The 27,759-nt window shown below is 40.8% G+C and overlaps 2 protein-coding genes across 3 annotated transcripts; both read right to left on the bottom strand.

Moving 5' to 3' along the window:
• Positions 1-7,135: 7,135 nt before the first annotated feature.
• Positions 7,136-19,223, bottom strand: creb3l3l (cAMP responsive element binding protein 3-like 3 like). 2 transcript variants are annotated; one of them, XM_015972877.3, is made up of 10 exons: positions 19,083-19,223; positions 16,015-16,155; positions 15,441-15,834; positions 15,251-15,351; positions 10,474-10,566; positions 10,121-10,227; positions 9,968-10,036; positions 8,662-8,746; positions 8,485-8,578; positions 7,136-8,381 (listed from the first exon to the last, which is right to left on the bottom strand). In XM_015972877.3, exons 2-10 carry the CDS (start codon positions 16,153-16,155, stop codon positions 7,975-7,977), a joined length of 1,491 nt encoding a protein of 496 aa, XP_015828363.3. In that variant the 5' UTR covers positions 19,083-19,223; the 3' UTR covers positions 7,136-7,974. The 2 variants fall into 2 exon arrangements, with proteins under 2 accessions (XP_015828363.3, XP_015828364.3); XM_015972878.3 differs by having other exon boundaries at positions 7,136-8,378.
• Positions 19,224-20,451: 1,228 nt separating this feature from the next.
• On the bottom strand, positions 20,452-26,144 carry nim1ka (NIM1 serine/threonine protein kinase a). The gene is made up of 6 exons (XM_015972879.3): positions 26,005-26,144; positions 25,453-25,798; positions 25,228-25,340; positions 22,927-23,048; positions 22,659-22,805; positions 20,452-21,236 (listed from the first exon to the last, which is right to left on the bottom strand). The coding sequence occupies exons 2-6, from the start codon at positions 25,737-25,739 to the stop codon at positions 20,478-20,480; spliced, it is 1,428 nt and encodes a 475-aa protein (XP_015828365.1). The 5' UTR covers positions 25,740-25,798; positions 26,005-26,144; the 3' UTR covers positions 20,452-20,477.
• Between the last annotated feature and the right edge of the window lie 1,615 nt (positions 26,145-27,759).

Below are 27,759 nucleotides of genomic sequence, written 5' to 3'. Positions count from 1 at the left end.
ACAACCCCACGTGGGGCAAGATTTCACCGTTTCAAGAAATCCCCCTCACCCCCACCGACCCCTCCTTGTCTTGTCAACATCCAACATCACCACAATGTACAAAAACTACAAGTCCTGGTTGCGGTGGCCACAGTAAGTCACAGGACAGTCACTGATGTGTCCTTTGACTGATTTGTTTTTGGGATTGCACGCTATTGATTTAAATGTTATTTACACTCCCGTCTACCAGGAATCCTGCTTTCTTTGTGTGAGTTTTATTTATAACGAGCCAACATTGCGCAGCATGAAATGATCGAACACGAAACAACACAATTAAACAAATGATGAACATCATCGCTTTCCCAGCGTTGGGAATCACTGGGAAGTTTGATTTAATTGCCTTTCCCTTTAATAAACCAGCGCGCGCGCGCGCGCGAGCTCAATCCTGTTACTCAACCCGCTCCTTTCTCTGTTTACAGCTGCAGAACAACCCCGTTCTGTTCCGAGGAGCTCGCTCTGACTCTATCAGTTACATAAATACTTCTTGAAGTGTCCAGAAGAAGGGGGACGCAGTAATCTGTGGCCGGGCACGCGCCACTTATTTTGTTCGCTCGTTGAAAGCGACGCCGCGGGACGCGTGTCGTCTCCCTCTGGAGACAAAGCCAGGCTCACGCAACGATCCACCTGCCCGGCATGTCAGCGTGTTGTGTGAGTGCGTGCACGCGCTCTTTGTGCGACCACGCGCTATCTTTATTGCCATTAAGTGACCACCCGCAGCAGATGTTCGACAGATGTGCCCGAGCCCCTCCTAAAAAAGAATAATTACAAAGGAACGCCACGTGCCGCAGCCGGTAGCATTTCTTGACCATTTTATCTTATCGGTGTTTGCATTCAACATCATAAGCAGATGCTGTTTTGTTCAGAAAGGGGCACTTGGTCCTGTCTATTATCTACAATAGCAGCAGTTATTTATTATTATTATTATTAATAACTGAAGTATCATGTGTGAGTAATTCAAATTTAGAGGGGTAAAAAACAAGATTTTAACCTTTAAATCTCTCTGTGAGGGGAAGTGCATCTAACAAAAATATAAAGCTACTTGATCCCCAGAAAATTTGGGAAAGATGTGTTTTGTTCCATCTGGTGTGTCACCAATACTGCATTAAAGCAGGGGCAGTTCTAGAAGGGGTCCAGGGTGGGCCAGTGCCAAATCCCCCCCCCCCCCCCCCCCCGCGCTAATGGCAGAACACGCAGTCATAAGAACTTGTTTTTCTGTGATAATGTAGCGTAATGTGATATGTGGAACCAAAGCATATGAATGCATTTACATGAAGTTAAAAAGAAATGTGGAGAAAAACACTTTCCTGTGAGATACGTAACTAAGATCTCAACATACTTTTTCTGCAAAATAGCTACATTTTGAAACGTGTTGTGCCCACAGCAACCGTAGCTGAACTCTTATTAAATGTTTGCAATTAAATACTGAAGTTTGAAACACCCAAAAACAATTGTTTTCATGTTTTCTTACAAATGTGTGTCTCTAATTTGTCTTTGTCAGACACGTGACCTGAGTGTAAACCACACTCCCTTAGCGCCATTTTGGGTGTATGATTCTTGTAGGTAAGCCGCAGCTGAAGTTGAAGCAGAACAAGGACAAACATCCCTTCTAGGGATAGACTTGTGAGGGAGGATGGAAATTTTCAGAAATTGACTACAATTGACAATGTAGATCATTACAACCTCAAAGGAAACAAACAAAGTCATTACTGCCAAAAACATATCACTCGAGTAAGCGTAGCGCCACTTCGACATATTTATAATCAAGTGGCCGTCCAAAAACATTACTCCACTAACAGAGGCGTTGCGCCAGGTTTTATTTTCTGGATGGGCCTTAGTTAAACAAGTTATCAAGCAGGTACAGAAACAATACCTGCATGCAGAGGTTGCACTAGACAATTTTGTTCTCATTTTGACTGACAGAGTTTAAAAAAACAGTCATGATCAATTTCTCCCGTCATTTTCATTTCCTCAAATAACAATGAAAAAATTCACAACTTAATTTGTCATGCGACCGTCATGCGACAGTGGCACAGGAGTTAAGTGCTCGCCCCGTAATCGGAAGGGTGCAGGTTCGAGTCCCGCTCAGTCTGTCGCTGTCGTTGTGTCCTTGGGCAAGACACTTAACCCACGTTGCCTGTTGGAGTTGGTCGGAGGGACCGGTGGCGCCAGTGCTCGGCAGCCTCACCTCTGTCAGCTGTGGCTACATCGTAGCTCATCCCCATCAGTGTGTGAATGGGTGAATGACTGATTGTGTTTTAAAGTGCTTGAGGGGTTCCAGGACTCTAGAAGGCGCTATATCAAATACAGGCCATTTACCATTTATTTAGGTAGGAACATTTTACCTGCTGCATTGTGGTCTTTTTATTTATTTATTTTTATTCATTTTTTTATTCCCGCGATGTTCTCTGTGCGTAACGTTTAAAATGTCTGCACGCCTGCATGAGTAATTCCAGTCCCAGCAAACATCGTCACGACGGCAACTTGGTGTCCACGGCCAAAAATGGTCGCGCTCGGACGTCTTAAATTTGTTAAAACATATGTAACAGAAAATTCCTTGAAAATCCATTCAGATGTATTTTTACATGTCAACATTTACATATATTATTGTTATTTTGACAATTAGTTACGTGTACAGCATCCAGTAAATATTGGTCTGACGGTAACGTGGTGTCCACGGCCAAAAACAGTCTTGGTAGGACGGCTTCAATTAGTAAAAATGAATTGTAACAGAACTTTTCCTAAAACTTCATTCAAATATATTTGTACACGTCTACAGTTACATGTGTAATTGTTATTTTGACAATTAGTTACGCGTAGTTCAACATAAAGCTGTCGACATGACCAACAGCCTTGAGATTTTTTTAGTCCAAAAATAAACGGTCAAATAGAAAAAATATCCAGTAAACGCCATCCCTGTCTACATTTAACTTTTCACACGACACGAGTGCACCACTTTCTGCAGGTTTATAAGCTCCAAACACACAAAGCGTCTAACGCTTCCGTTGTTTACACACCTAGCTGTGCCACCATGCAATGCGCTACGGCACCTGATACGTCATCTGACAAAAACCAATAAAGCACTACTACTCCCCCCCCCCTCCATGTTAGTCTACACCCCCCTGCATTAAAGACAACAGTCAGACACGGTGGTGGTAGTGTGATGCACAGAAACCATACACATACCTATTTCTACTGAATAAGATGTTTACCTTACAGAAAAACTACATTTTATTATGCTTTCCCACAAAATCAGATATATAGCATGATAGTTAAAATATAAATATTATTAAATAAAAGAAATTAAAATACAAAATCCCAACAGGTAGGCTAGCAATTTTATTAGTAAACCCACATGATCTGTTTTCAATAGTGTGCCGTTGTCGATACCGGATCTCCTCGAGGTCACATTACAGCAAAACCACTCAGCTTTCACACATACGTTTTGGAAAGACATCAGCAGTTTTGTAATGAATTCTTGTTTGTTAACACCTAAAAGTTTTCTTTATATTGTAATTTGTTAATAAAACACCATTTTATCTTTGTTTTGTAATGAATGTGAAACTGCATAAAACCAACATCATACTGCCACAAAAGACAACAGTTCTTATACGTGAAGCCATATCTGTTTGTATTAATGTGGAATTCATCCGTATATTTCCTTAGTTGTTATGCAAACACATCCATTCATTCATTCATTCAAAATGTTGCTTGGTGTCTTTTCAATAAAGCTCTTATGTTTTATTTTCCCCCATTTCATCAAAATAAGAGCCTTTGAAGGCCACCGTTTATCAGTTGATATCTTTGCTTTGATTTAATATTTCCTTTAAAATTCACACATATTTCCTCTGAAAAGTGTTGATTTTTGGACTACAGGACTACAACCGCAAAGACTACAACTGTGAATTCGTTCTGACCAATCAAAATCATCATTGTGAACGTGCTAAAGTAAATTTTATGAACGTGACATCATAACTCCTGTAAGTCTTGAGTTCAGCCAATCATCTACTGTGACGTAATTTGCAGACGCAGGACCCCGAGCCGATCTGGTACCAACACCGTAGCTGCTCGCCCTGTGTTAAGAACTCATCCAATATGGCGGCAACTCTGTTGCACTTCCCAGCGCTCAATGGGGTGTCTACATTTTCACATCTATGGTGTGATGGTCGGGCTGCTCTGGTTCATCAGGACCTGGATGACTTCCTGTAATCATGGAACCGTAAATTCTGCTCTCCACTAGACAATCCTGAAGGAAAATGTCTGACCTTTGACCTTAAACAAGCCATATCTGCTGTAAACCACTCCAGTGTGGCTGAATTGAAACAGTTCAGCAAAGAAGAATCGGATAAAAGCGTTAGCACAGCAATGTGAGAGAATTATGGCAAGTCATCACAAAGTCTTGACTGCAGTTGTCCCCACCAAGGGTGTTAGGTCAAAGGTCAAAAGGTTAAAAACTTTAAACAATGTTTTATATTACTGGAAACCTGCTCTGCATTAAAGATTATTTCATGCTTTTGTTAAATGACTCAATAATGCACGTTGGCATTTATTTAAATGTAAACATGCTTGCCTATGTAATCATGGGATGGCCTTTCACCTGAAATACACACAATAACACTTCACTGAGGACGGCGTGAGTGTTAAAAACACAGGCCAACATCGCCCCCTGCTGGTCATACAGAGAGTAAACTTTCACCCACTACATAACAAGCCCGAGCATGTTTTTGAGCTGGCTGTGAGTCACCAGCCTGAAAGTGGTGGTTTCCCCCGATCTCACAAATAAGTGTTGCTCTCCAAACATTGAAGTGGAACGTGAACAAGTAAATATTGGACCCGTGGTGAACTCACTGACGCTCAAAACAACTCTAAATAAAAATTATAACACAGATGGATATAGAATGGTTTGCCTATATTTAACAAAATTGCTGATTTGCTTCTATTACACATGTGCAGCTGACACAACAAGACGAATTGCTTTATTTAACACAGATTAAATAAACAAAACAGGTCTGGAAGGGGGAAATTTATAAATTTGACCTTGGGGAAAATCCCAAAATCACGGGAAAACCCAACGGACATGGACGTACTTTTCACTTTAGAAGTGCAGGGGCCATGGGGGGTGGGGGGGGTGGTGGTGGGGGGTATCTTTGCAGTATGTTCTAATGGGAAACAGGCTTCAACACAAACGGTTGTTTTCCGCTTGGTCCTAGAGCTCAACCAGTGTCAATTTAATATAAAGTAATATTGTTTTTGGATGGTAAAAAGTGCCGGGGTCAAAACTTGACTTTGGAAAAAGTGTGTGTGTGTGTGTGTGTGTGGGGGGGGGGGGGGGGGGGGGGGGCATGTCCCCCCTGTCCCCCCCCCCCCAAAAATTACGTCCATGCAAGTGGATTACAGTCCGATAAAAAACAAAACTTGTTGTTTATAGATTTTTTAATACTTAAAACACTACTTAAACTCCTCCACTTGAGGTAGGTGGGAGATCGACAGGCGGATTGGTTCGGCGTCTGCAGTGATGCGGACGCTGAGCCGATCTGTCGTGGTGAAGAGGGAGCTGAGCCAGAAAGCCAGGCTCTCGATTTACCGGTCGATCTACGTCCCAATCCTCACCTATGGTCATGAGCTTTGGGTAATGACCGAAAGAACGAGATCGCGGATACAAGCGGCCGAAATGAGTTTCCTCCGTAGGGTGGCCGGGCTCAGCCTTATGGGCCATTCCCATCTGTACCGGGTCGGCCCGGGCTGGGTAGCGTAGGTTGTTTGCATATCTGGGCGGCCTGGTATTTTTCCGGGCCAACCGAGGCTCATTCTCAGCCCTCTTCTCGAGGGGGTCTGCTTCAGGCAGACCAGGGCCAACACACCCACTGCTGACAGCAAATTCACACCTTCCATTAGAGCAAGCCTCTGATTGGTGGGTAGAATCAGCCCACATGGGCTTAAGACAAGGATGTGTGGAATCAACCGGGCCAGGCTGGGGCCGACTGGGGCTACCCGGCCCGGGCCGACCCGGTACAGATGGGAATGGCCCATTAGAGATAGGGTGAGGAGCTCGGACATTCGGAAGGGACTCGGAGTAGAACCGCTGCTCCTCCGGATCGAAAGGAGTCAGTTGAGGTGGTTTGGGCATCTGGTCAGGATGCCTCCTGGACGCCTCCCTGGGGAGGTGTTTCGGGCATGTCCTGCCAGCAGGAGGCCCCCGGGTCGACCCAGGACACGTTGGAGAGGTTACATCTCCAATCTGGTCCGGGAACGCCTTGGGGTCCTGCCGGAGGGGCTGGTGGAGGTGGCCGAGGAGAGGACGGTCTGGAGCTCCCTAATTGGGATGCTGCCCCCGCGACCCGGACCCGGATAAGCGGAGGAAGACGACAACGACGACTTAAAAAACTAACAAATGACCATATGTTTTATCATTTTAATACGGAAATTTGAGAAATACTGCCAGATTAATTTTGAATTTTTTAGTCCAATTTGAGTCATGCCATTTTAAAAATAGTAAGCAAACAATACTAAAAATCTGCACCATAAATAATTATAAAACATTAAATACATTTTATAGCTTTTCAAAAAATAGCTTTTGTTTGTGATCCGCTTTTTTGGAAGCCCATTACCGTGCCGATAAATAATTTATCTTCTACTTTCTTATATAATTATTCTAATTTATTTCTCAGTGGCAGGAATGGGCTTGCACATATTCCAGAAAGAATAAAGTATTCATCACATTCATAATCTTTTACTGCTGGTGTGTCTTTTCATGACTTCGGTCACTTCATGTGTGTAAATTGCTTTATAAATAAATAAATAAATATTGATTTTTCTAAGACAGATAAATATTTACTCGTATTTATAAAATTTTTATTATAGATATCCAGACATGTCTTACACATAAACAGTTTGTATGTACAAAAAAAATAACAATCAGCATATTTACAAACAATTCGTGGACCATGTCAAATATCAGTGCATTTGTTTTGACTTGATTAACAATTAAAATCCCCCCACCTCTCATCAGTCAATACAAAACTGTTTTGATACTATAGATGCCATTTACCACTGACAGTAACCGAATGACACAAAATAAGAGAATGCTTCACCGAAAAAACAGCTTTGAGCGTATTACTGCGCAAATCGATGCACCCCTCTTAAATCCCAAGGTATTCCACACGTTTATAAACGAGAGATGTCGATGCAGATTGGGCTGAACGGACGATAATAAAGGCGAGGGTTTGTTGCATCTTTCCCTATCTTGTCTTGATTTGCTGTACAACGAAAAACAAAGCATTCCAATATTTAAAAGGAGCACGGAGACCCTTGTTACAAGGGAAATTACTAATAAAGTTCACAAGTCTAAATGGCCAAATGTCCTGCAATGGCTTAAGCGTTACATACAGTGGTCAAACAACCACTTAGTTCAAGCTTCATGAGATTCAAGCAGCCTATCTTCTACAATTTAACAGATGATGGTGACTGATAAGCAGTCAAAGCGTTGGACGACTTTGTTCAGGACGGTTGTGCAATTTGAGACTTTTGGGAGTGTGTCGGCACCCGTTTGAAGGCCAAATCTCTCACCGGAACCTTGTTGCACGTTTCTGGACGTTTTTTAGGTTACTGCAAATGTTCCCGGGCCGGACGAAATCCATCCCCCAATTTTGGTCATCTCCATCACATGACAGAACAAGCGGAGAACCCGCAGTAGCATGTGACCTGCATCAGACCAGAGACGTGACCTTTTAAGTAAGAACAGTAGTTTATGCTGCAGAAATGCACAAATCTCTTTCAACTTTGGTGCAATACAATTTGAATGAAAGTGCAAATAAAGTAACTATTATAGAGGGACACAAAACAGCTGGATCCTGAATTTAGATCAATTTTAACCTTTACCCTTCATATAATTTAGAAATATGGCTCCCCCTGCTGGTCGTTCTGCTCGAAACGTTTCCACTACATCTCATCAGAGCGGTGCTGCTGTAAAATCACTGACGGAGGACTTTGATCTATCCAGGCATCTTTGGACCCTGGGACCTCGTTTGACACAGCAGATGCCACTACAGCATCTATGGAGCCTTCCTGTAAGGGCCCCACCCCACCAGGAGCCCCCGGCTTCATGTCTGCAGCCTGAGCGGGACTGGGGAAGTCAGCTGAGGAGTTGCTGCTGACGCCCGTCTCAGAGTCGGCTTGTTCCACCGTCTCAAAGTCAGGCGTGTGATTCTTCTGGCCGCCTGCGAAGATGGCTTTGGTGTTTTCAACGGTCTGGAGAACAAGAAGGGGCTGATCGTCCTCGAGCTCAAGGTGAGGTACGGTGTCTGAACTTTCTGGAGACAGCGAGCGCAAGTTCCGGGAATAAACTGCTGCAGGGAAAAAATACGTTAGCAAACACAGGCTGCGTTTTTAGATAAGCGTTCAGGCTCGGATGCAAAATAAACAAGAATATTTTGTTTTTACACAACTTACTGGATGACGGTGTGTAAAGTTCCTTATTTTCTGTGTTTCCTCCAAACGGATTAACCGATGGGAAGATGATGAGACAGAAAGAGAGCAGGAACACCTAGAGGGCACAAAAAAGGAGAAAGTTAGCAAAAAAAAATACAACTCTGCATGAGCAAAAGCTAATGTAACCAACACATTTACCATAATGCATGTGCTGGTTGTGCTGGCCTTCATAGTGGACATCTTCACCATAGCCTGAAGCTTCCTCAGCTGCTCTATCAATGAGCTGTAAGAATCAAAAGGACAGTTACAGCTCTAAAGCCTGACTTCACTTCCTTATAGGGTTGTCACGGTGAAAATTTAACCTCACGGTTATTGTGACCAAAATTATCACGGTTTTTGGTATTATCGCGGTATTTTTTTAAAACGTGTTACATTTTCAGACAACTAAATAAACCCTGTATATCAGGAAATATTGTCCTCAGTTTATGTCTAAATTTTGCCTAAAACGTGTTATTTTGTAATTACGTTGTTTATTTGTTTACATTTTTCCCCTTTAGTCTTTAAAATACCAATATTTGCCCATAACTTCTTATTTTTTGTCTGTTTGATGTCATCATTTTAAAAATATTAGATCAGATGATACTCAGTACTCAAGTAGCCTTCTGATCAGATACTTTTTTACCTTTACTTGAGTAATAAACCCTATATCAGGAAAATGTTGTCCTCGGTTTGTGTCCTTCCAGTGAGCTTTGCAGATGTGGGAAAATGTCATCAGGCAGTAATCATTGTTAAATTCATAATTATTCTCGGAGAGAGACCAACTCTTATCTGCCCCTGGGAGCCCCGTAATGCATAGCGTCATTTCAACATGGGGGTGTCCGCGACACGGTTTATATGCAGGTAGCGGCGCTGCGGCTGCTTTATATAGCGACTCGTTGCATTCTCCCTCAACCCAAATCCTCGGATCACGCATTTTAGCTAAAACGCTAACGTTAGCTTGCCTTGCGTTGACTGTAGAGTTGTGGGTGATGGTCACGCAGATGTGTCATGAGATTTGAAGCGTTGCTGCCTTTCACAGACACTTTTTCTGCATGTGCTGCAAACAGGATAGCCGTCTTCTATCAACTGTCCCTCGGCATTCTTCAAATATCCAAAACATGCCCGTACTTCCCACTTTGTCTTCTTTGAGGGATAATAAATGTCCTGAGCGCTGCCGTCTCCTCCTTTGGCCATTATTTCAGCTTTATCTTCAAGAAAGTTTTGGTTGTAAACAACAAAGTGCGCATGTGCCGCCGGCAACTTCAGCAGATGATACTGTGGCTGGTAAGGGTCACCGCACCTACACCGCAGCCACGGTAATCCACCGAGATTATATAGTTTTTTTAAAAACAAGACGGTTATTATTATTGTCAACTTTTTTACCGGGGTTTACTGCTACACCGGTTACCGTGACAACCTTACTTCCTTATGAATGAACTACAGAGGGACGTCCAGGACTTCTTACATGTTCTGCTTCTGAAGCAACTGGACTTTCTTCTGCAGTTCCAGGTTGTGTGCAGTGCAGATGGCAACCCTGTTGAATGTAAACCACTCAGTATTAGTCGCTTCATGCAAACACACACATGCACATGCAAATTACATTTACCAAAGCAGTCACCTGTTCTCCAGGCCATCAACATACACTTTCTTCTTCTTGCGGCTCTCCTGAGCAGACTGCTTGTTGCGGATCTTCCTCCTGACCCTCTTCAAGGTCCTCTCCTCAGCCTGTTACACAAAGCAAACGGGGCCGTCACCACTATGCTGACATGAAAGGTGAGGATGAGTATAAAACAAGCCAGAACTGCAACAGCGAAGAAAAGTCAAGCCGGAAAAGAAGGACAGAGAAATGATTTAAAAAAATGAAATCATCATGGAAATAAAACGATGCCGACATGTATTGTAGGTCTCGTCCATGCTGTTTTATTAATTATGACATCATCATTTCAAATAAATACAAAGTGTCTAAATGACCTTTGTGAGAGGCATGTGCGTGGGGATGGTGAGTCCTTCTTTAGCCAGAAGTCTCTTCTCCTCCTCAGTGAGAACAATCTCTTTGAACTGGAACTAAATGAATGAAAACATTTTTGCATCAGTCACAACCTTCAATGGAAGTCACGTCAACGTCAACCACACTAGAACCACCGGGGTAGGGATGTAAGAAAATATCGATATGGCAAAATATCGTGATATTTTTTCCTGCGATTATTACATCGATATTCAAAAGCCATGTATCTAATTCTTGAATTTACATGCAAACATTTGTGTATTTTCTTTTCGTTTTGTGCAATTCAATCACCACCTGCTAGTTGGCAGCAGTGTGCAACGGGTTTTGTTTCCACCATTGAAATGTAAATCCCTCCATCATGGTTCAGATACCTCATGTTAAACATGTTACGCATCAGTTTCTAGGGATGGGTACCTTTGACATTTGAATCGATCCGGTACTAATTCCCGGTACCTAGGAATTGATACCGGTACTTAACGGTACCAATTTTCGATACTTTTGAGTGTTTAATATTTTAATTCTCTTTTATAATTAAATATATATTTTTCTCAATTTATAACCATATTTGATGAATATCGCGATAAATAACACAACTGTTTGTATTTTAACATCATCCTTGTAGTTTTATAAGCTGATAATTAAACTGAAGCAAACATCTTTACTGTGAACTAAATTTACTGTGTTTCTTCATTCCTTTTGCCGTCCTTTTTCATTTGATTTTTTCCTACTGGGAAGTTAGAATTTCCGAGGAGAAAGCGAACGCACCGTTAGCTGATAACAATGGTAGCAATGTAAGCTAACATACCAAGCTAACGTTATCTTAAACTGTTTATTTAGCTGCTGGAGCAGATTAAAACGATGATGCCTCACACTTAGATCGTTGTCGCTGGTTTCGTCTTCACCCAATCACCCGTCGCATTTAGTAAAGTGAAGCCAAACTTCATAGAGCGCGTTCATGTTCTTCTAGTCGGGAATTCGGAGTTCAGAGGAGAAAGCGAACGCACCATTAGCGAGACGGAAGCTAACATATCAAGCTAATTATGTTTACCTACCTGAGCAGATTAAGATGAGGATGTCTCACTTAGATCGTTGCCGCTGGTTTCATCATCACCCAGTTACCCATCACATTTAGTGAAGTGGACCCAAGCTTTAGCGTGCGTTCCTTCTACCATGCTGCTCTGTTTACAACTGGTTCGCAGCGAGCGACGACATAACGCTCTTGTGCATGCGCAGCTGTCTTGGCAAGTTCTCGTTATGAAGGACGGGTACCGAAACGAGGCACCGTTTGAAATGACCTGAATCGGTGCTCGGTCGGTACTATGGAATTCGGTCGGTACCTTAAAAAGTACCGAATTCGGTACCCATCCCTAGTTTGGGCTGTTTATTGAACATTCTTACAATAAATTCAGTAAAAAAAAATTGCTTGTAACGTCTGACTGAATGTATCGCAATATATCGTGATATATCGTATCGTCTCGTATCGTGATATGTAACGTATTGCCAGAATTTCAAAAATACACATCCCCGCACCAGGGGGTCTTTCACATGTCCAGATCAGTCATCTTGTTAAATATGAGGTATTTGTAATAAAAATATAGGAATTTGGATCATTTATACTTCAAAACACCACAGGGATCATTTTAATCCCCATGAAGACGACATCATGTTTAGGTAGAAGCTCTAGCGCAGCACCCACCGATTTCTTTATTTCAACAGCGGAAAGAATAATTTACTTTTTGCTCATCATTTTTGTAAAATATGCTTTTTAAATGATATTAGGGTTCAGATTTCAGGTCATTATTTTTATGATCAACATTTCTTTTCTGACTGATCTGTAATCACATTTTTTTTCCAACTCTTTAGTGCATATAAACATTCTGATGACATAAATTCGATTTTCTAAATGGCTAACTGAATTCTTGTTCACTCGTCTACTATTGAAAAAGTAGATGGTTGACATTTATGTTTAAAATAGGTAAAAATAAAAGAAAAAATTAAATTGCTTCATTAAAAAATGTTATTAAGACAAACGTTGTAGTTTTAAAACTGTTTTTTCCATCGTGTCACGTGATGGAAAAAACATCTTTAAAACCACGTCGTAGGGCTGGGCGATATGGACCAAAACTTTTATCTCGATATCTTTAAGCTGAATTCCGATATATGATATATATCTCGATATTTTTCCTCCTGTAAACTGTTGACAAGTTAACTCACTTCAAGCTCTTGAGAAATTATATACATAAATCAGTAGGTTAAATGCATAAAAATGTATTGATTCTTGTCAAACTTTAACCGTAGTGCCTATTCTCTACCAGTCTGAGCTTTAGTAACACAGGTACAGCTGTCTGCTAACACACACACACACACACACCCACACACCCACACACACACACACACACACACACACACACACACACACACACACACACACACACACACACACACACACACACACACACACACACACAGAGTTGAGAGCCAGAGGTGTATCAAATGTCCCACAGGCACTTTTTAATTATATATTTATAATTAATGTAAAATTATTTAAATTTCATCTAGAGGTGGCCCATATTGTATAGGTCTTGTCCAGAGAAAAAAAAATCCATCATGTTAAGCTAAATGTACGATGATGTAATTGCACCTACTGAAGATCACATGGGTCATGCACCATGGAGTTATTAGTTATTGGAAAAACTAGTTATTAACTAGTTGTTAGTTATTAGTTAGCAGTGTTGGCTCATATCAGCAATTATACTGTAATGATTCAGAGTCTCTGGTTGCTCTTTTATGAGTGTTATTTTCGGGCTACTGTCGCCATAACCCACACCTTACAAACTCAACTTTTTTATCAGAATCACTCGTAACAGAGTATTTACTAGCATAGCAAACCAGAGCGGAAAAAAACGGAGCCGGAACAACATTTCTCACCCGTTGAGTTCGCCTTCGAAATAAAACGGTAACCCTATAGTTTACTATTCAAACCCTTAAATATGTTTCAGGTCATTTGGCCACTCCGGCTTTCCGTAGCCGTTTCCTCATTACACAGAGGAGGGAGGGGTTTGGCTCGTCTCTCCGCACAAGCAGGATGGAAAACAGAACTCTGTTGGCATTGAACGTCCCCAAATAATTAAAAACCAGGAGGCCAAATGCAAAGTTTAGAGCAGCACATTTACCCAGAGGCTCTCAGACTGAGCAAACTTGTGAGAATACACGTAATAGCCGCTTACAGACGGAGCAACATGTCGCTAGCATAGCGGCTAATCGCTAGCATAGCAGTTTGGCCAGTTATATCGATATAAAGATATAAAGTCATCTCATATCTTGTTTGAAAATTATACCGATATTTAAAGAATATCGATATATCGCCCAGCCCTACCACGTCGTATTGAAAGAAAATAAGTAAATTTAGTTTATAACAAAGACAAATTTAACCTTTTTAATATAGTATGCATATGTACATGCACATGTATACATATATATGTAGGGATGGGTACCGAATTCGGTACTTTTTAAGGTACTGACCGAATTCCATAGTACCAACTGAGCACTGATTCACGTCATTTTGAAACGGTGCCTCGTTTCGGTACCCGTCCTTCATAACGAGAACTTGCCTAGACAGCTGCGCATGCGCAAGAGCGTTACGTCGTCGGTCGCTGCGAGCCAGTTGTAAACAGAGCAGCATGGTAGAAAGAATGCACGCTAAAGCTTGGGTCCTCTTCACTAAATGTGATGGGTAACTGGGTGATGATGAAACCAGCGACAGCGATCTAAGTGAGACATCCTCATCTTAATCTGCTCCGGTAGGTACATAAAATTTTTAAGATAACATTTGCTTGATATGTTAGCTTCCGTTCCGCTAATGGTGCGTTCGCTGTCTCCTTGGAACTCTGAATTTCCGACTAGAAGAACATGAACGCGCTCTAAAGTTTGGCTTCACTTTACTAAATGCGACGGGTGATTGGGTGAAGATGAAACCAGCGACAACGATCTAAGTGTGAGGCATCATCGTTTTAATCTGCTCCAGCAGCTAAATAAACCGTTTAAGATAACGTTAGCTTGATAAATTAGCTTCCATTGCCACTGTTGTTATCAGCTAATGGTGCGTTCGCTTTCTCCTCGGAAATTCTAACTTCCCAGTAGAAAAAAATCAAATGAAAAAGGACGGCAAAAGGAATGAAGATACACAGTAAATTTAGTTCACAGTAAAGATGTTTGTTTCAGTTTAATTATCAGCTTATAAAACTACAAGGACGATGTTAAAATACAAACAGTTGTATGTTATTTATCGTAATATTTATCAAATATGGTTATAAATTGAGGAAAAATGTGTATTTCATTATAAAAGAGAATTAAAATATTAAACACTCAAAAGTATCGAAAATTGGTACCGGGAATTAGTACTGAATCGATTCAAATGTCAAAGGTACCCATCCCTACATATATGTATACATATTTTGCAAAACATGAGTGACCATTCAACAAAAGAAAACATCATATAAATGTGCTTTTTGTTTTGTTGTTTTTCAAGGCACACTTGGTAGTTTAGCTTGCTTTTAGCACCCCCTAGAGTTAGTTTTAACTCACTGTCGTAAAACCGAAAGTGAAACTCTTCCCCTCGATGTTAATCTAACGGCTGAAACGTCTCCCAAGCCTTCATTGGTGTCTACAGGAGTGATTCATCACTAAATTAAACAAACCAGCTGTGTTCCTGATGTAAGACTCGTACTGCCAGGATAAACTCACCTGGCCTTCTTTATCAGTATCTGTTGAAGCGTTTTCCATTGAGAGCGTGCAGGGCAGCTCGCTGATGATGTCCTCCTCCATGGCATCACTCACCAGATCATCTGTGACATCAAATTATTAATTTAAAATAAACTTAATCCTAACTTGTTACATCAGCTCCGTATGTTGTCACTTTCCTAACAACACCTACCCAGATCGATGAAGACGTCAGTATCTGGCTTCTCGGCCCTCACGCTCTCCAGAACGTCCAGGTCCCTGGCTCCGCTCTGCAGCAGGGAGTAGCTGTGATCTGTATGGACCATTAGGGCCTCAGCGTTATCAGATGGCAGCTCGGCAGATGTCTGAGCTGGATCTGAATGCACTGGGCTGGGATGGGAATAGGTGGGACTGGGAACAACGTCGCTTTCACTGCCGTGAGGACTTGAGCACTCCGGGACATTGCCGTTTCCTGCTGCTGAGCTGCTGTCGTCAGAGATGCCGCTGTCACTCCCCAGTGGAGAGTGAGAGGGACAGAAGGCCTCCATGTTGTCTTCTACGTCTAACAAGCTGGACAGGAAATCTTCTGTGTCCAAACCTGTCAGCATCTTAAGAGAGAAATACGCCGTTGGACTGAATAACTCTTACTTACATGAATTAATTATTCTCAAAGCTCTATAAAAATTTACGATAGAAGTAAAGTATTACTTTAGATCTTTTGAGAATGAAATGGGGAGATCATGATTAAATGATGCACTAAGCAGCAATTTTAGTAAATTAGGTCTTACATCCTGATCAGACAGCCAGGATTCAATGAGCCCATTCCCATCAGGAAAAAAGGGCTCAGTGGATCCGTCTTCTCCGTCCTGGAACAGCAGTCCCAACAGATCTGCTCCATCCATGTCTGGAAGGTCCTCAGTAGCGGACATCTGTGGTACCAAATCAGCAACCAGATCACAGATGGTGACATTTTTCATCACAACAGCATCTAAACTCGAGCAACAACATGCTTACGTGGGATAAATAAACGTCACTGAAGGAATTTCAAGCACTCAGGGTGTGATGTCATGGATGCTCTACAGTTTCACAGTTTTGTATGGATATACATACATATGAGGTGAAGTTTAGACAGTTTTAAGTAAACAAGCTTTAATGTGATCATTTAGATATTTTAAAATGTGTTTCAGATAAAAGATGATAAAAATGTAGGATCTTGTACGTTGTAAGTAAGCACCTCTTTGACTTTGAATTATTAGGAAAATGGATACGTTCCGACTGGAAAACCACGGTGGCAGATCATTACAGAGAAGCCAGCTAGAATAGACTAATGCCATTAAAATAAACCCTCTAATCTAAACAATGTCACAGTGTTTTACTAACAAAGTTTCATTAACCTTCAACTGCAATGATCAGTTATTTACATACATTTTTATCTAGTTTTAATTTTTTATTTCTGCTGGGATAGTTATGTAATTTTGAAAGTGACAGCACTGCCAAGGTTTAAAACTTGTGTCAAATAAAAGCCTTAGGAATAACTGCTAGAGCAGATTAGAGTTATTCTGACAGAAATCCACTCTGTAAACACTAACCAGCCCCATTGTTAGCTTATCTGTTTGGTGTAGGGTTGACACGGTGTGAAAATTTAACCTCACGGTTATTGTGACCAAAATTACCATGGTTTTCGGTATTATAGCGGTATTTTTTTTAAACGTGCTATATTTTCACACAATTAAATAAACCCTGTATGTCAGGAAATATTGTCCTCAGTTTGTGTCTAAATTTTGCCTAAAATGTGTTATTTTGTAATTATGTTGTTTATTTGTTTACATTTTTTCCCTTTAGTCTTTAAAATACCAATATTTGCCCATAACTTCTTATTTTTTGTCTGTTTGATGTCATCATTTTAAAAATATTAGATCAGATGATACTCAGTACTCAAGTAGCCTTCTAATCAGATACTTTTTTACCCTTACTTGAGTAATAAACCCTATATCAGGAACATATTGTCCTCGGTTTGTGTCCTTCCAGTGAGCTTTGCAGATGTGGGAAAATGTCATCAGGCAGTAATCGTTGTTAAATTCATAATTATTCTCGGAGAGAGACCAACTCTTATCTGCCCTTGGGAGCCCCGTAATGCATAGCGTCAATTCAACATGGCGGTGTCCGCGACACGGTTTATATGCAGGTAGCGGCGCTGCGGCTGCTTTATATAGCGACTCGATGCATTCTCCCTCAACCCAAATCCTCGGATCACGCATTTTAGCTAAATCGCTAACGTTAGTTTGCCTTGCGTTGACTGTAGAGTTGTGGGTGATGGTCACGCAGATGTGTCATGAGATTTGAAGTGTTGCTGCCTTTCACAGACACTTTTTCTGCACGTGCTGCAAACAGGATAGCCGTCTTCTATCAACTGTCCCTCTGCATTCTTCAAGTATCCAAAACATGCCCGTACTTCCCACTTTGTCTTCTTTGAGGGATAATAAATGTCCTGAGCACTGCCGTCTCCTCCTCTGGCCATTATTTCAGCTTTAGCTTCAAGAAAGTTTTGGTTGTAAACAACAAAGTGCGCATGTGTCGCCGGCAACTTCAGCAGATGATACGGTGGCTGGTAAGGGTCACCACGCCTACACCGCAGCCACGGTAATCCACCAAGATAATATAGTTTTTTTTAAAGCAAGACGGTTATTATTATTGTCAACTTTTTTAACGGGGTTTACCGCTACACCGGTTACCGTGACAGCGCTAGTTTGGTGTGGATTAAATGCTGTTTCTTTAGACTGAGGTTGTTCAAATAGCTAACTAAAAAAGGTTAGACTTTAATTTTACACAGAAAATCGCTCCAAAAAATTCTGTACCGTCACTTTAAGGCAAACAAATAATAAATAAAATACAACACAATTTAAAAAACAAATAAAACCACTGTCCTCAGAAAAATAATCACAATAATAAATAGGATGTTTATTTATTTGATTTCCTGATGCAGCTTTATATGCTGCAATATTTTTTGGGATCCAGCTGAAGAAAAACAATGAACCCTTCACCATTGTTTGGCTGCTTATCCACAAGGCCACTTGACTTTTTTTACAAAAATATCAACAGTGACAGGATATCCTGATAAAGTATATGCACACCTGATTATAAAAAGTTACTTATTTATTATGGCCAAATTTAAGCACCATGGAGAGACAAAGGACTCTGTAGTAAACGGTCCTTTATGCAAGATGCTGCCTAGGACTCCACGTGGCTGCTGCAGGAGTAAGTAGGCGATTTTTTTCTTTCATCAGCAGCCAGTATCTTCATAAAGGACTGCGAAAAATCATTATGCCTCCCTGATGCGACTGATCACAACACACCATGTCTAAAAACCTCCCATTATTGCATCATCGCTGAGATTTCATCATGACCTCATCTCTAATTAGCCCCACCCCCATCCTGCCCCTTTTATATCCTGTTCAATCCATCAATTATCAAAACAACGTGGCACGATCATAGCTGACGCCAAATAACTGAAAGGGGTTTTATCAACTGAAGGCAGATTGGTTGAAATGATTATTTATTATTATTATTATTTTGCAGGGCAAATCAGGGGTGTCTTTGTTTGACTGTTTTAATAATTACTGTAGCTACTATCTAACAAGTAGGATATAAATACGTGACCGGCCTACAGGACTAGTGTAGAATGTAGGTCTAAATGTAAACTTAGCTAACAGCAAAGAGCGGTAAACGTCTAAGCTAACACAGATCAGCAGTGACAACAATTGAGCTCTAAATACTTGTGTTGAGGGCGTGGTCCGTTGTGGTATTAAAAGCTCCAGCAAACATTCACATAATTATGTCAACGTAAACATTTTCTTACCGTTTGATGATTAAAAACAAATTGTCAAACTCGAATGAGTGTGGTCGACCGTCTTTCGTTTACCCAACTCAGCTATTTCCTTCTGTGAACATCTGCAGTCGAAGCACTTCCTCCCGAAACCACCTTCCAACAAGGCAGAAAATGCGTCACGACGCAAAGGCGGAAGTGAGTTCCGTACGCGGCCTTTCTGAGGGCTCCTGGGAAATGTAGTGAAAAGCAAAACTGTGTCACGTTTCGTCATTGACCTAGTTTCTGGGTTTTTGTGAAATAATTCTTTATTATTTGATTAAAATCGAATTTATTTTAGACTTACAGTAAAATAAAATTACATACAGCTTTAGGTCATTTGAAAAGCAAATTTAATGGGAAAAAAGTTTATGCTTCTACATTTTGTGGCTTCAAATGCATTAAAAGATTGTAAAAACAATTGTAAATATTTCAAATAATACCCTGAAATTATATTCTGTTAAAAATGGTTTTATACAAATAAATTCAGTTGAGTAGCCTTTGTAAATGTGACAACACACCATTACCAACTGTAAACTATTTATTCAATGGGCAAACACAAATGAGTTTCAGTTAAAAATGTATTTCCGTCAGTAGGCTACATTAGTATGGGCATGGCATATACAACTGAAATGTATTTTTTTTTTTCAGTCAAACCTGAAAAATGCATTTGCTACTTCAACTAACATTTCTGATAGTTGGTATCATATCATTCACCACATTATTGTCATGTACTTGCTTTTTCAGGCCATAATATAAAACAATATGGACAGTGAGGTCTGCAGTAGGAACATCTCATTGAGATATATCACATAAATATATAATCTCCCTTTTTTATTCACAAACAAGAATGAAAGCAGTATGCTAGTTTTCATATCACCATAGAAATTATTAAGGCATTAGAGGAAGGTGCAAAAAAAAAAGATCAAAGACAATATTTAATATTTTTAACATATAATTTATCAGCTTTCAAACTGATTGCACTTTTTATTTCTAACATTTTAGCTTATTTTTACTATTATTTTATGACTTGTTGTTATTCCTGCGCAGAGAAAAACCTATGGTTCACATGGCACAAACAAGTTCTGTATGCCATCTAACCATTAAGTGTTTTTAAGATCAATTATATTTAATTATATGTTAAATTTCAGGTCTTTGTCAGAAAAAAAGACAATAATGACAAACTTGCAGCAGCATTCTCACAGAGACTACATTTCGTTACAAGAAGAGAGATACTAAATTAAGAAATCTCAAGTTGCAAGAGCTGAATTGGACTGAAGTACCATTACTTTATGCTACTGGACTGAAAAGCATTTCTAATTTTATCCATGCAGTTTCATACCAGACTATGAAAACAACTGCCTTGCAGAGAGGATTGAACTCTTTTTGTCACAAAATCACACATAGTTTGGACGTGTGTCGCAGACTTCTGTACACTTTTAGACGTTCCTTCTTATTTGTTGTAGTTGGACCAACTTTCTGTGTGACAGCAGGTGTGTTCTCAGCGACCCGCCTTTTCTGGGTCCGATGCAGAAGGATCCGGTAGACCCCAGTGATGGAGCTTCTGCAGTCTTTTCCCTGATTGTTGAAGATGTGCTCTGCAGTGATTCCCAGTGTCTCTAGAGCAGCTTTCACCTCCAGCTCCTCCTCCAGCAGCTCAGATGGATCAGTGTCAGCCAGATAGAACGGGTCCAGTTTAAATGGCTCCATGGCCTGTGGGAAATCCACAGGAAGCAGCCACTCACAGCCAATCATCTGCTCCACTGTGTAGCGGTCAGATGGTATAGGCTGGAGGATTCCCCTGATGAGCCTCTGGCATGCCTCTGGCACCCAGGTGGGTAGTATGTAGGCTCCGTCTATGATGCATCGCTTTAGTTTGGCCACAGTGTCTGCCCTGAATGGCATGGTGCCAGTCACCATAAGGAACAACATGACCCCAAGAGCCCAGATGTCTACAAAAACACCAACATAATGCTCATCCCGAAAGAGTTCAGGTGCAGCGTAGGGCGGAGAGCCGCAGAAAGTGTTGAGTGTCTCATCGCGGCGGCTCAGCGTGCTAAAACCAAAGTCCCCAACTTTGACACAAGTGTTGCTGGTGTAGAAAACATTCTCTGCCTTCAAGTCACGGTGGATGATGTTGTTTTCATGCTGTTTAAAAAAATAAAGGTAGATTCATGAACGTGTCCCACAAAAACATTATTTCACAAATTGCCACGGAACTATATGTAAGAATTTTACAGTAAAATGATCACAAAACAGTCTAAGGTCTCGGTCATATTGGAAAGAAGTTTACATAGAAACAGATTTCCTTCTCAGCTGGCTAGCGTGCAGTCTTTGTTTACAATCTGTGAACCTGTGGGGTGTTGGCTAACATTGCAGCGTTTGTAATTTGACACTGGCTGGCAAAACGCAGCAGTGTTTTCTAAGGATCCTAAGCCAAGGAGCGACCCAGAAGTTATTTCTTGTCACCCTAGGAAGTCACAAAATCTTTTTGTTTTACTCTAATATTGGGTAAAGAAGGCTAGAGGCTAACATTGAGCTAACAACGCTAACGGTGAATTCGAAGCAAGTATTTTTCTTTGTTATGTTCGTACTAAGTTTGCTTTCTGATTTTGTTTTCTTTAGTTCTTCGTTGTACACGGTGTGATGAGGGTTTGTTTTTACCTTTGTCGACATGTTTCGACGAAGATGGTAGTGACGTCGAAACATATCAGCAAAGGTAAAAACAAACCCTCATCACACCGTGTACAATGAAGAACTAAAGAAAACGAAATTAGAAGCAAACAGTCGGCTCTAAAAATATCTCAAGCTACTTTTTCAATAGGCAGCAACTCAATATTACAGTGAACACAACTTTCTGTGTATGCCTGGTCTTCGCTCGTCATCTACGATTTTCTGGTGCTGATTTGTAACTGGCAACAGCCATGAAACTCAAAGAGCGGTAGTAAGAAAGTCACGTGTTTTAATTTTGAAAAAGGGTTGCAGTAACCACATTTGACCGCAGTATGTCATTTTTATTTTGTCCTTACATAATGCACCTTTAAGACAAATCATCAGTTAGAGTTGCCAATGTCAGGGCTTGAATTACACACAGGCTTCTGTGGAGCCTAGTGAGAATGACAAGACGTGGGGGGGGGGGCTCGTCTGTCTGACCACCTTCATTATAATGATAGGAGAGTGAGGATGGGGGGTAAGATGGATCATTTCTCAGGCTCCTCGTTGGCGTGTCAGTTGAGGGCTTCCAGGGGAGCCCAGCACCATTTTGGGGGTGCTGGGCTCCCCCTAGCTCCCCCATAGATTCAAAACCCTACCAATTATTAAAAATGTATGTTCAAAGATCATTAAATTTAAAAGGAAATTTGAAATGAACATTTTTTTTTCTGTCAGTTGCTAATAGTTTCCTTCTTGTGCTTGTTTGTCTACATTTAACGTTTTTTTAATGATTTATGATTTTTTTTCTTCTAATTTCACATCAAACTTCAGAACAAAGCAAGAATTTTAGAAAGACTGACACCTCATTGTAAGTATTTTTTATAGATTCCACACACACACGAGCTTCAACGCACTGACCATGTGTTTCACAGCAGAGACGATCTGAGCAAAGACAAGCTTTCCGTCAGTGTCAGAAAGTTTTCCTTCTGTAGTTATCTTGGTGTAGAGCTCCCCTCCACCTGCATACTCCATCACTAAATGTAGTCGTGACAAAGTCTCCACCACCTGAAGAAGACAAAAAAAAAATAAAAATAAAAAATAAAAAAAACAAAGATTACTGTTTTAAATTGTGTTGGAGTAAAGAAGACAGGGTGTCAGCTGACCATGAAGTAAATATCAGACCGACCTCATACAGGCGTATGATATTGGGGTGGTGTAATTTTTCCATGCTGGAGATCTCTCTGGAAAGCAGTCTCTGGGTCTTCTGATCCAGTTTGGTTTTGTCTAAGATCTTAATGGCCACTTTGTCTGGTGACACCAAGAAAGAAATGTATGAATAAAATCTGTAATGTGACTTTTTAAGCGACACTAAGCAACGTTTAACGCTTTAACCTGTTCGGGGTTCGTTGATTGTGTAAGAAGAATCTTTACCAAATTCACATGGGACATCCCTCTGCTGACCAGAAATAGCACTTAACAGTTTTGTGTAGCGGTATGGTGTCCTATGGGGTGCTTTTTAACTGCTTAACAGCTTTTAGCTATTTTCTGTGCCGGTAGCCAATAAAAAGGCTAGCAGTTAGCTTTCTCAGTTCACTGACTGTCAATAAAAAACACAAGAAGAGAAAATGTTTGCTTTTTTTTGGCACCATGAAGAAGCCTGGAAGTAAAAGCCAGACAGTAATGTCTTTGGAGATGAAGCAAAGAGCTTAAACCAGAGTGAACATCGGCACGCCCTACACTAGTTTCAGGGAACTATAGGAGGCTACGAAGTCACAGGCTGACGGTGGCCTGGCTTTGTTGCTACTGGACTTGTAAGTAATACTATTTCTTGTCCAAGAGCACATATCTTTTTAATTTGTGGCTAATTTAGGATCAGAGCTGGTTCATGTTGATGTTAGCTCATTGTTAGCGTTAGCTACAGCAGGCTGCTGCAGGCTTGCTTAATGACAGTTGTAATTCATTTTTTAACCAGTAGGACGCTACAAACAGTTCAGTGTTACTTTAAGTTTCTAATTTTTTCTTTATTGTTTTAAATAAAAAATATCTAAAGTTTCACATGCAACACATCCATACGCCCATTACATTTGTTGATAGATTAAATGCCTTCTGTCACCTTTAAATCTACATAACAGCAATTCTAAGTTCACACAGAAAGGTTAGAAAAAAGGTCCAGACTACATCTAACAGTACAGAGTGTGTTGATTTAATTTTAAAAGCATCTAAACACTAAATGAATATTAAATCAAAACAACAAAGATCTTTGGTGTGTCTTTAAATCATTCATAGAGACAAATAAAATGCTTCTCAGGTGTCTGAATACAGAAAAGTTCTGGTGATGGCGATGAGATATCCAATTGTGCTTTGGTATGCATTATTAATGCAGGTATTAGGCTCCATTTCATCTCCTACATAGCTGTCAATAGGAGTTTTTAAAATGTTTTGCAGCTCATATTCGTTTGGGCTGAGTTTTGCGGTTTACATGCACACACACACTCATTGTAGAGAAGCCAGGAAACCCTAAAGCATGGGATGCACACAAATAAACTATGTCACACACTCATGTCTGCCTCCCATCTGTGGTCTTTGACAAGGCATGCAGCAATTTTAGTCGTCGCTAAGGAAACCGGAGAGCTCTAATCAATCCCTGTGGTCAAAAGCAGCAGACAGGCTTCCTCTCTAAGGCTGAATTAGCCCTCCCAACCTGACACGTTACGTTGTTATAGGCGTGTTTCCATTGCCAGAACTTCAGGGTAAATTCTAGGAGAGGGAAATTGAGCGGGACATACGATGTTGTGTCTCCATTCAAATTCAGCTCTTTCAGGACTTTGCAGACGTCAGCCTATCACGATTGCTTCGGTAGTGAGTGAGGTCACCGATCAGCGCCAAAAAGCTTCCACAGCAACATTGGGCGTGTACGAATCCACGGGAAGGATGTTTGTAAGAGTGCATTTTGAGGTCGATGACGTCACAGCGCAGCGACGAGTACTGTCCGAATTCCAAGAATGCTCATTCTCGCGTCCTCAAATGCGTCCTCGCTCCGTCCTTATTTCGAGGACGGGTCTGTTGTATCATCACAGAACAAGGCTATCCCAGCATGCTTTGCGCGCCGGCTGTGGATTTTCAACAGGAACAGGGGAGAGCTACGAAGTTTTAAACGTAAGGTTGTTAAAAACTAGCCGTCGAAACCTAAAAAGCTTAAAGCGTTTCAGTTTATAGACATTTTTCGTTGGTTTATCCCTTGGGTCCATGTGGCAGGGGTGAGGAGTGAGCACCGCCTCACCCCTGCCACGTGGACCTCAAGGGATAAACCATCAATCCTGCTCAATGGTCAACTTTCCTCGTGGGGTCACCCATAAAGACAGTGGGAGGGTTAAATGAACATTTCTAATGTAATTTAATTAATATTTATGACATCATTATTTTTTACTGTTTCCAGCTGCCTCTGTGCAGGTGTCATGTAAGTGTGGAACCATGGCATTGGTAATACCTTTGGTGAGTGCATGAATTCCTAGCTTGACGTGTGAGAAATTTCCACATCCAATCTCTCCACGAATCTTGTAGAAGGCAATTCTTCTACCTACTGTCAGCTCACGAACCACTCTGAAACCAGATTGCATAAAAGCAGCTGAGACTTTAACATTTTTTATGACTCACTACATTTAAACTACTTCAGACATGAAAAGAAAACCCACTAAGCTAATCTAAACTCTACCTTTCATCCTGGCACATATCCAGGTTCAGCCTTTCCAGCGGGGTAAGGCGGCGGACAGTGGCCCCTTCATCGTCCGTGTTGATGTCAGAGCTGTCTTGGCGGCTCCAGCGGCTGTATCTCTGGTAACCAGCAACCGAAACGGTACCGACAGCAGAACTTCCAACCGAGTCTCCATTAGACTCCTGGGAATTTACTCCTGAAACTGAGCTGTTCCCAGTGGTTCCTGCTGCCCCAGTCCCGGCTTCGGTCCCGTCTGGGCTGCTCTCAAAGGGGCAGACAGCAGTCATCCTGCAAAGGGACGCTCAGGCTGGAGTCGACTTAGTTCATCGTTAGAAGTGATCCCGAACTGGAGGAAAAAACTATGCTTGTTGATTTGGAAAGAGTGTGCCTTTTGAAAGGAAATGCTGTAATAAAAGTTTGGCCCTACTGCCATCTAACAGTTTTAAATTTATTTAAAGATCATTAAAAATATATATTATTTATGTTTATATTCTTTTTTTTTTATAATTTTGGATAAAGATAAGTCAAGTTTAAAAACAGGAATCAACTTACCTTTAAATGTTCGAGCCATTTTAAAGATACATCCTTTCATTTTCATCCTTTCCCAATAATCATTGGCATTTTGACAAATAAATCAGTGAAAAAACAAACAAACTTTTTTTTTCCAACCTTTCAACACCTATCCATGTCTAAAATTCCATGTCCATGCTGGATCCAAAGTATTCCAGGTGTGCTCCAGCTGTATCTGGCCATAACACGACCTTGTGATCAGTTTTCAACGACTTGAAGCTTTTGCTGGATTTTACGAATTTCCACTTCCGTGTTTCCTTACTTGAAGTTGTTCAAGGGAAGACAGCAAGTGCAGAGGTCCATAAAACCACGGATTGTCAGATTCCTGCTCACCTCTGTCGGTGGCAGCTTTAATAGACAGTTTGGAGTCTCCGGAGTATTAATAGGCCACGGGGTGAGGAGGAGGGGAGAGGAGAAGGATGTGGGAGGTTAAAAAGGAAGAGACTGAGCAGATGATAGTGAGACGGTGCTGCCATTGGACGGCTGGTAGGAAAACCTATAAGACAAAAATCACAAGAGAAGCAGAAATTAAAATGTGTACATACACTTTGCATGTATGTTTCAACCATTAGACTATTAGAGTTTACTGTTATTTTATATGTTTCTGTCTGAATTAGCAAACTCACGGCATCCTCCTTTTTGCATCATTTGTCAAGGAAAACTCGGTCCTATTATAAAGCCGATTTAATTTTGGAATTTAGGGACGCACTCACAGGATAAAACAATTGCATAACTAACGTCGTCATTACAAACGCAGCGTATGAGTGATGACTGCCTGCCCTCATGTGTGTTTGTGTGTTAGTGGGATGTGTGCTGTTATATAAGAGCATGATTAGGTGATAATTAAACCTTCTTGGAACAAGGCTCTAACAACATCCCACGAGAAGGGAAAAGGAATCACAGGTGGAAATGAACCAAATGTCATGCAAGTTAATTCTTTTAGCCAAAAAATGTCAAATGAATTACATAATTTCTGACATATAAATATTTATACAATACAATTTACATCAATTCTATATGCTTTCAATATTCAGAATAAATATGAATATATTTTTTATAATGCATCACAGCACAATTTGTGAGGCACACTGAGGCTGTGAATGGCATAAATATGCCAAAAAGTCCAGGTGGTTAAAGTTCCTGTGTGAAATAACTTCAACGTTATTTAAGAAAACTTAAATGTAAAGAAATAAATGTAAAAAATCTGACAAATTTAGGAATAATAATAATAATAATAATAATAATACATCAAACTTATATAGCACTTTTCGGGACACTCAAAGACGCTTTCATGCACTCTCACATTCACACACTGCCAGTGATGGTAAGCTACTATGTAGCCGCAGCCGCCCTGGGGCGGTCTGACAGAGGCGAGGCTGCTATTCGGCGCCGTCGGCCCCTCTGACCACCACCAACAGAAAAACAGAAGACAGAGCAGCTGTTTAAATATTTTTAAAACAAATTGTTTTTAAATTCTCTAATATAAAGTGCTATGATGAAACTTGTTAACACTGTAAATGCATTTTGACACTAACCTCAGTTTATGATGACATTATTATTTACTGATCCTTTAGTATTTTTCTAAATCTAATAGCTTGGTTCCACTGCAGGGTCCAGCGCAGATCAAGTCTGTGTTTTGTCTCTCTCGATTGTAAAACTGTCCATTCAACTGACCTGGACTGCGCCATTCATGGACCCCATCTGTTGTAGGTCCATAGGACAATGGAACAGTACGGC

The sequence above is a fragment of the Nothobranchius furzeri genome, chromosome 17, assembly GCF_043380555.1.
Source record: "Nothobranchius furzeri strain GRZ-AD chromosome 17, NfurGRZ-RIMD1, whole genome shotgun sequence".
Lineage (NCBI taxonomy): Eukaryota > Metazoa > Chordata > Actinopteri > Cyprinodontiformes > Nothobranchiidae > Nothobranchius > Nothobranchius furzeri.
This window is presented reverse-complemented; position numbering and strand designations above follow the sequence as displayed.

Coding starts and splice junctions, on each gene's coding strand:
- nim1ka (XM_015972879.3), bottom strand. CDS start 25,739: ATGACTGCTGTCTGCCCCTTTGAGAGCAGCCCAGACGGGACCGAAGCC. Junction 23,049..25,227: donor AATTCATGCACTCACCAAAG/GTATTACCAATG, acceptor TGGTGTCACCAG/ACAAAGTGGCCATTAAGATC. Junction 22,806..22,926: donor ATATCATACGCCTGTATGAG/GTCGGTCTGATA, acceptor TGTCTTCTTCAG/GTGGTGGAGACTTTGTCACG.
- creb3l3l (XM_015972877.3), bottom strand. CDS start 16,155: ATGTCCGCTACTGAGGACCTTCCAGACATGGATGGAGCAGATCTGTTG. Junction 10,228..10,473: donor CGCACATGCCTCTCACAAAG/GTCATTTAGACA, acceptor TTTGTGTAACAG/GCTGAGGAGAGGACCTTGAA. Junction 10,037..10,120: donor GTTGATGGCCTGGAGAACAG/GTGACTGCTTTG, acceptor TACATTCAACAG/GGTTGCCATCTGCACTGCAC.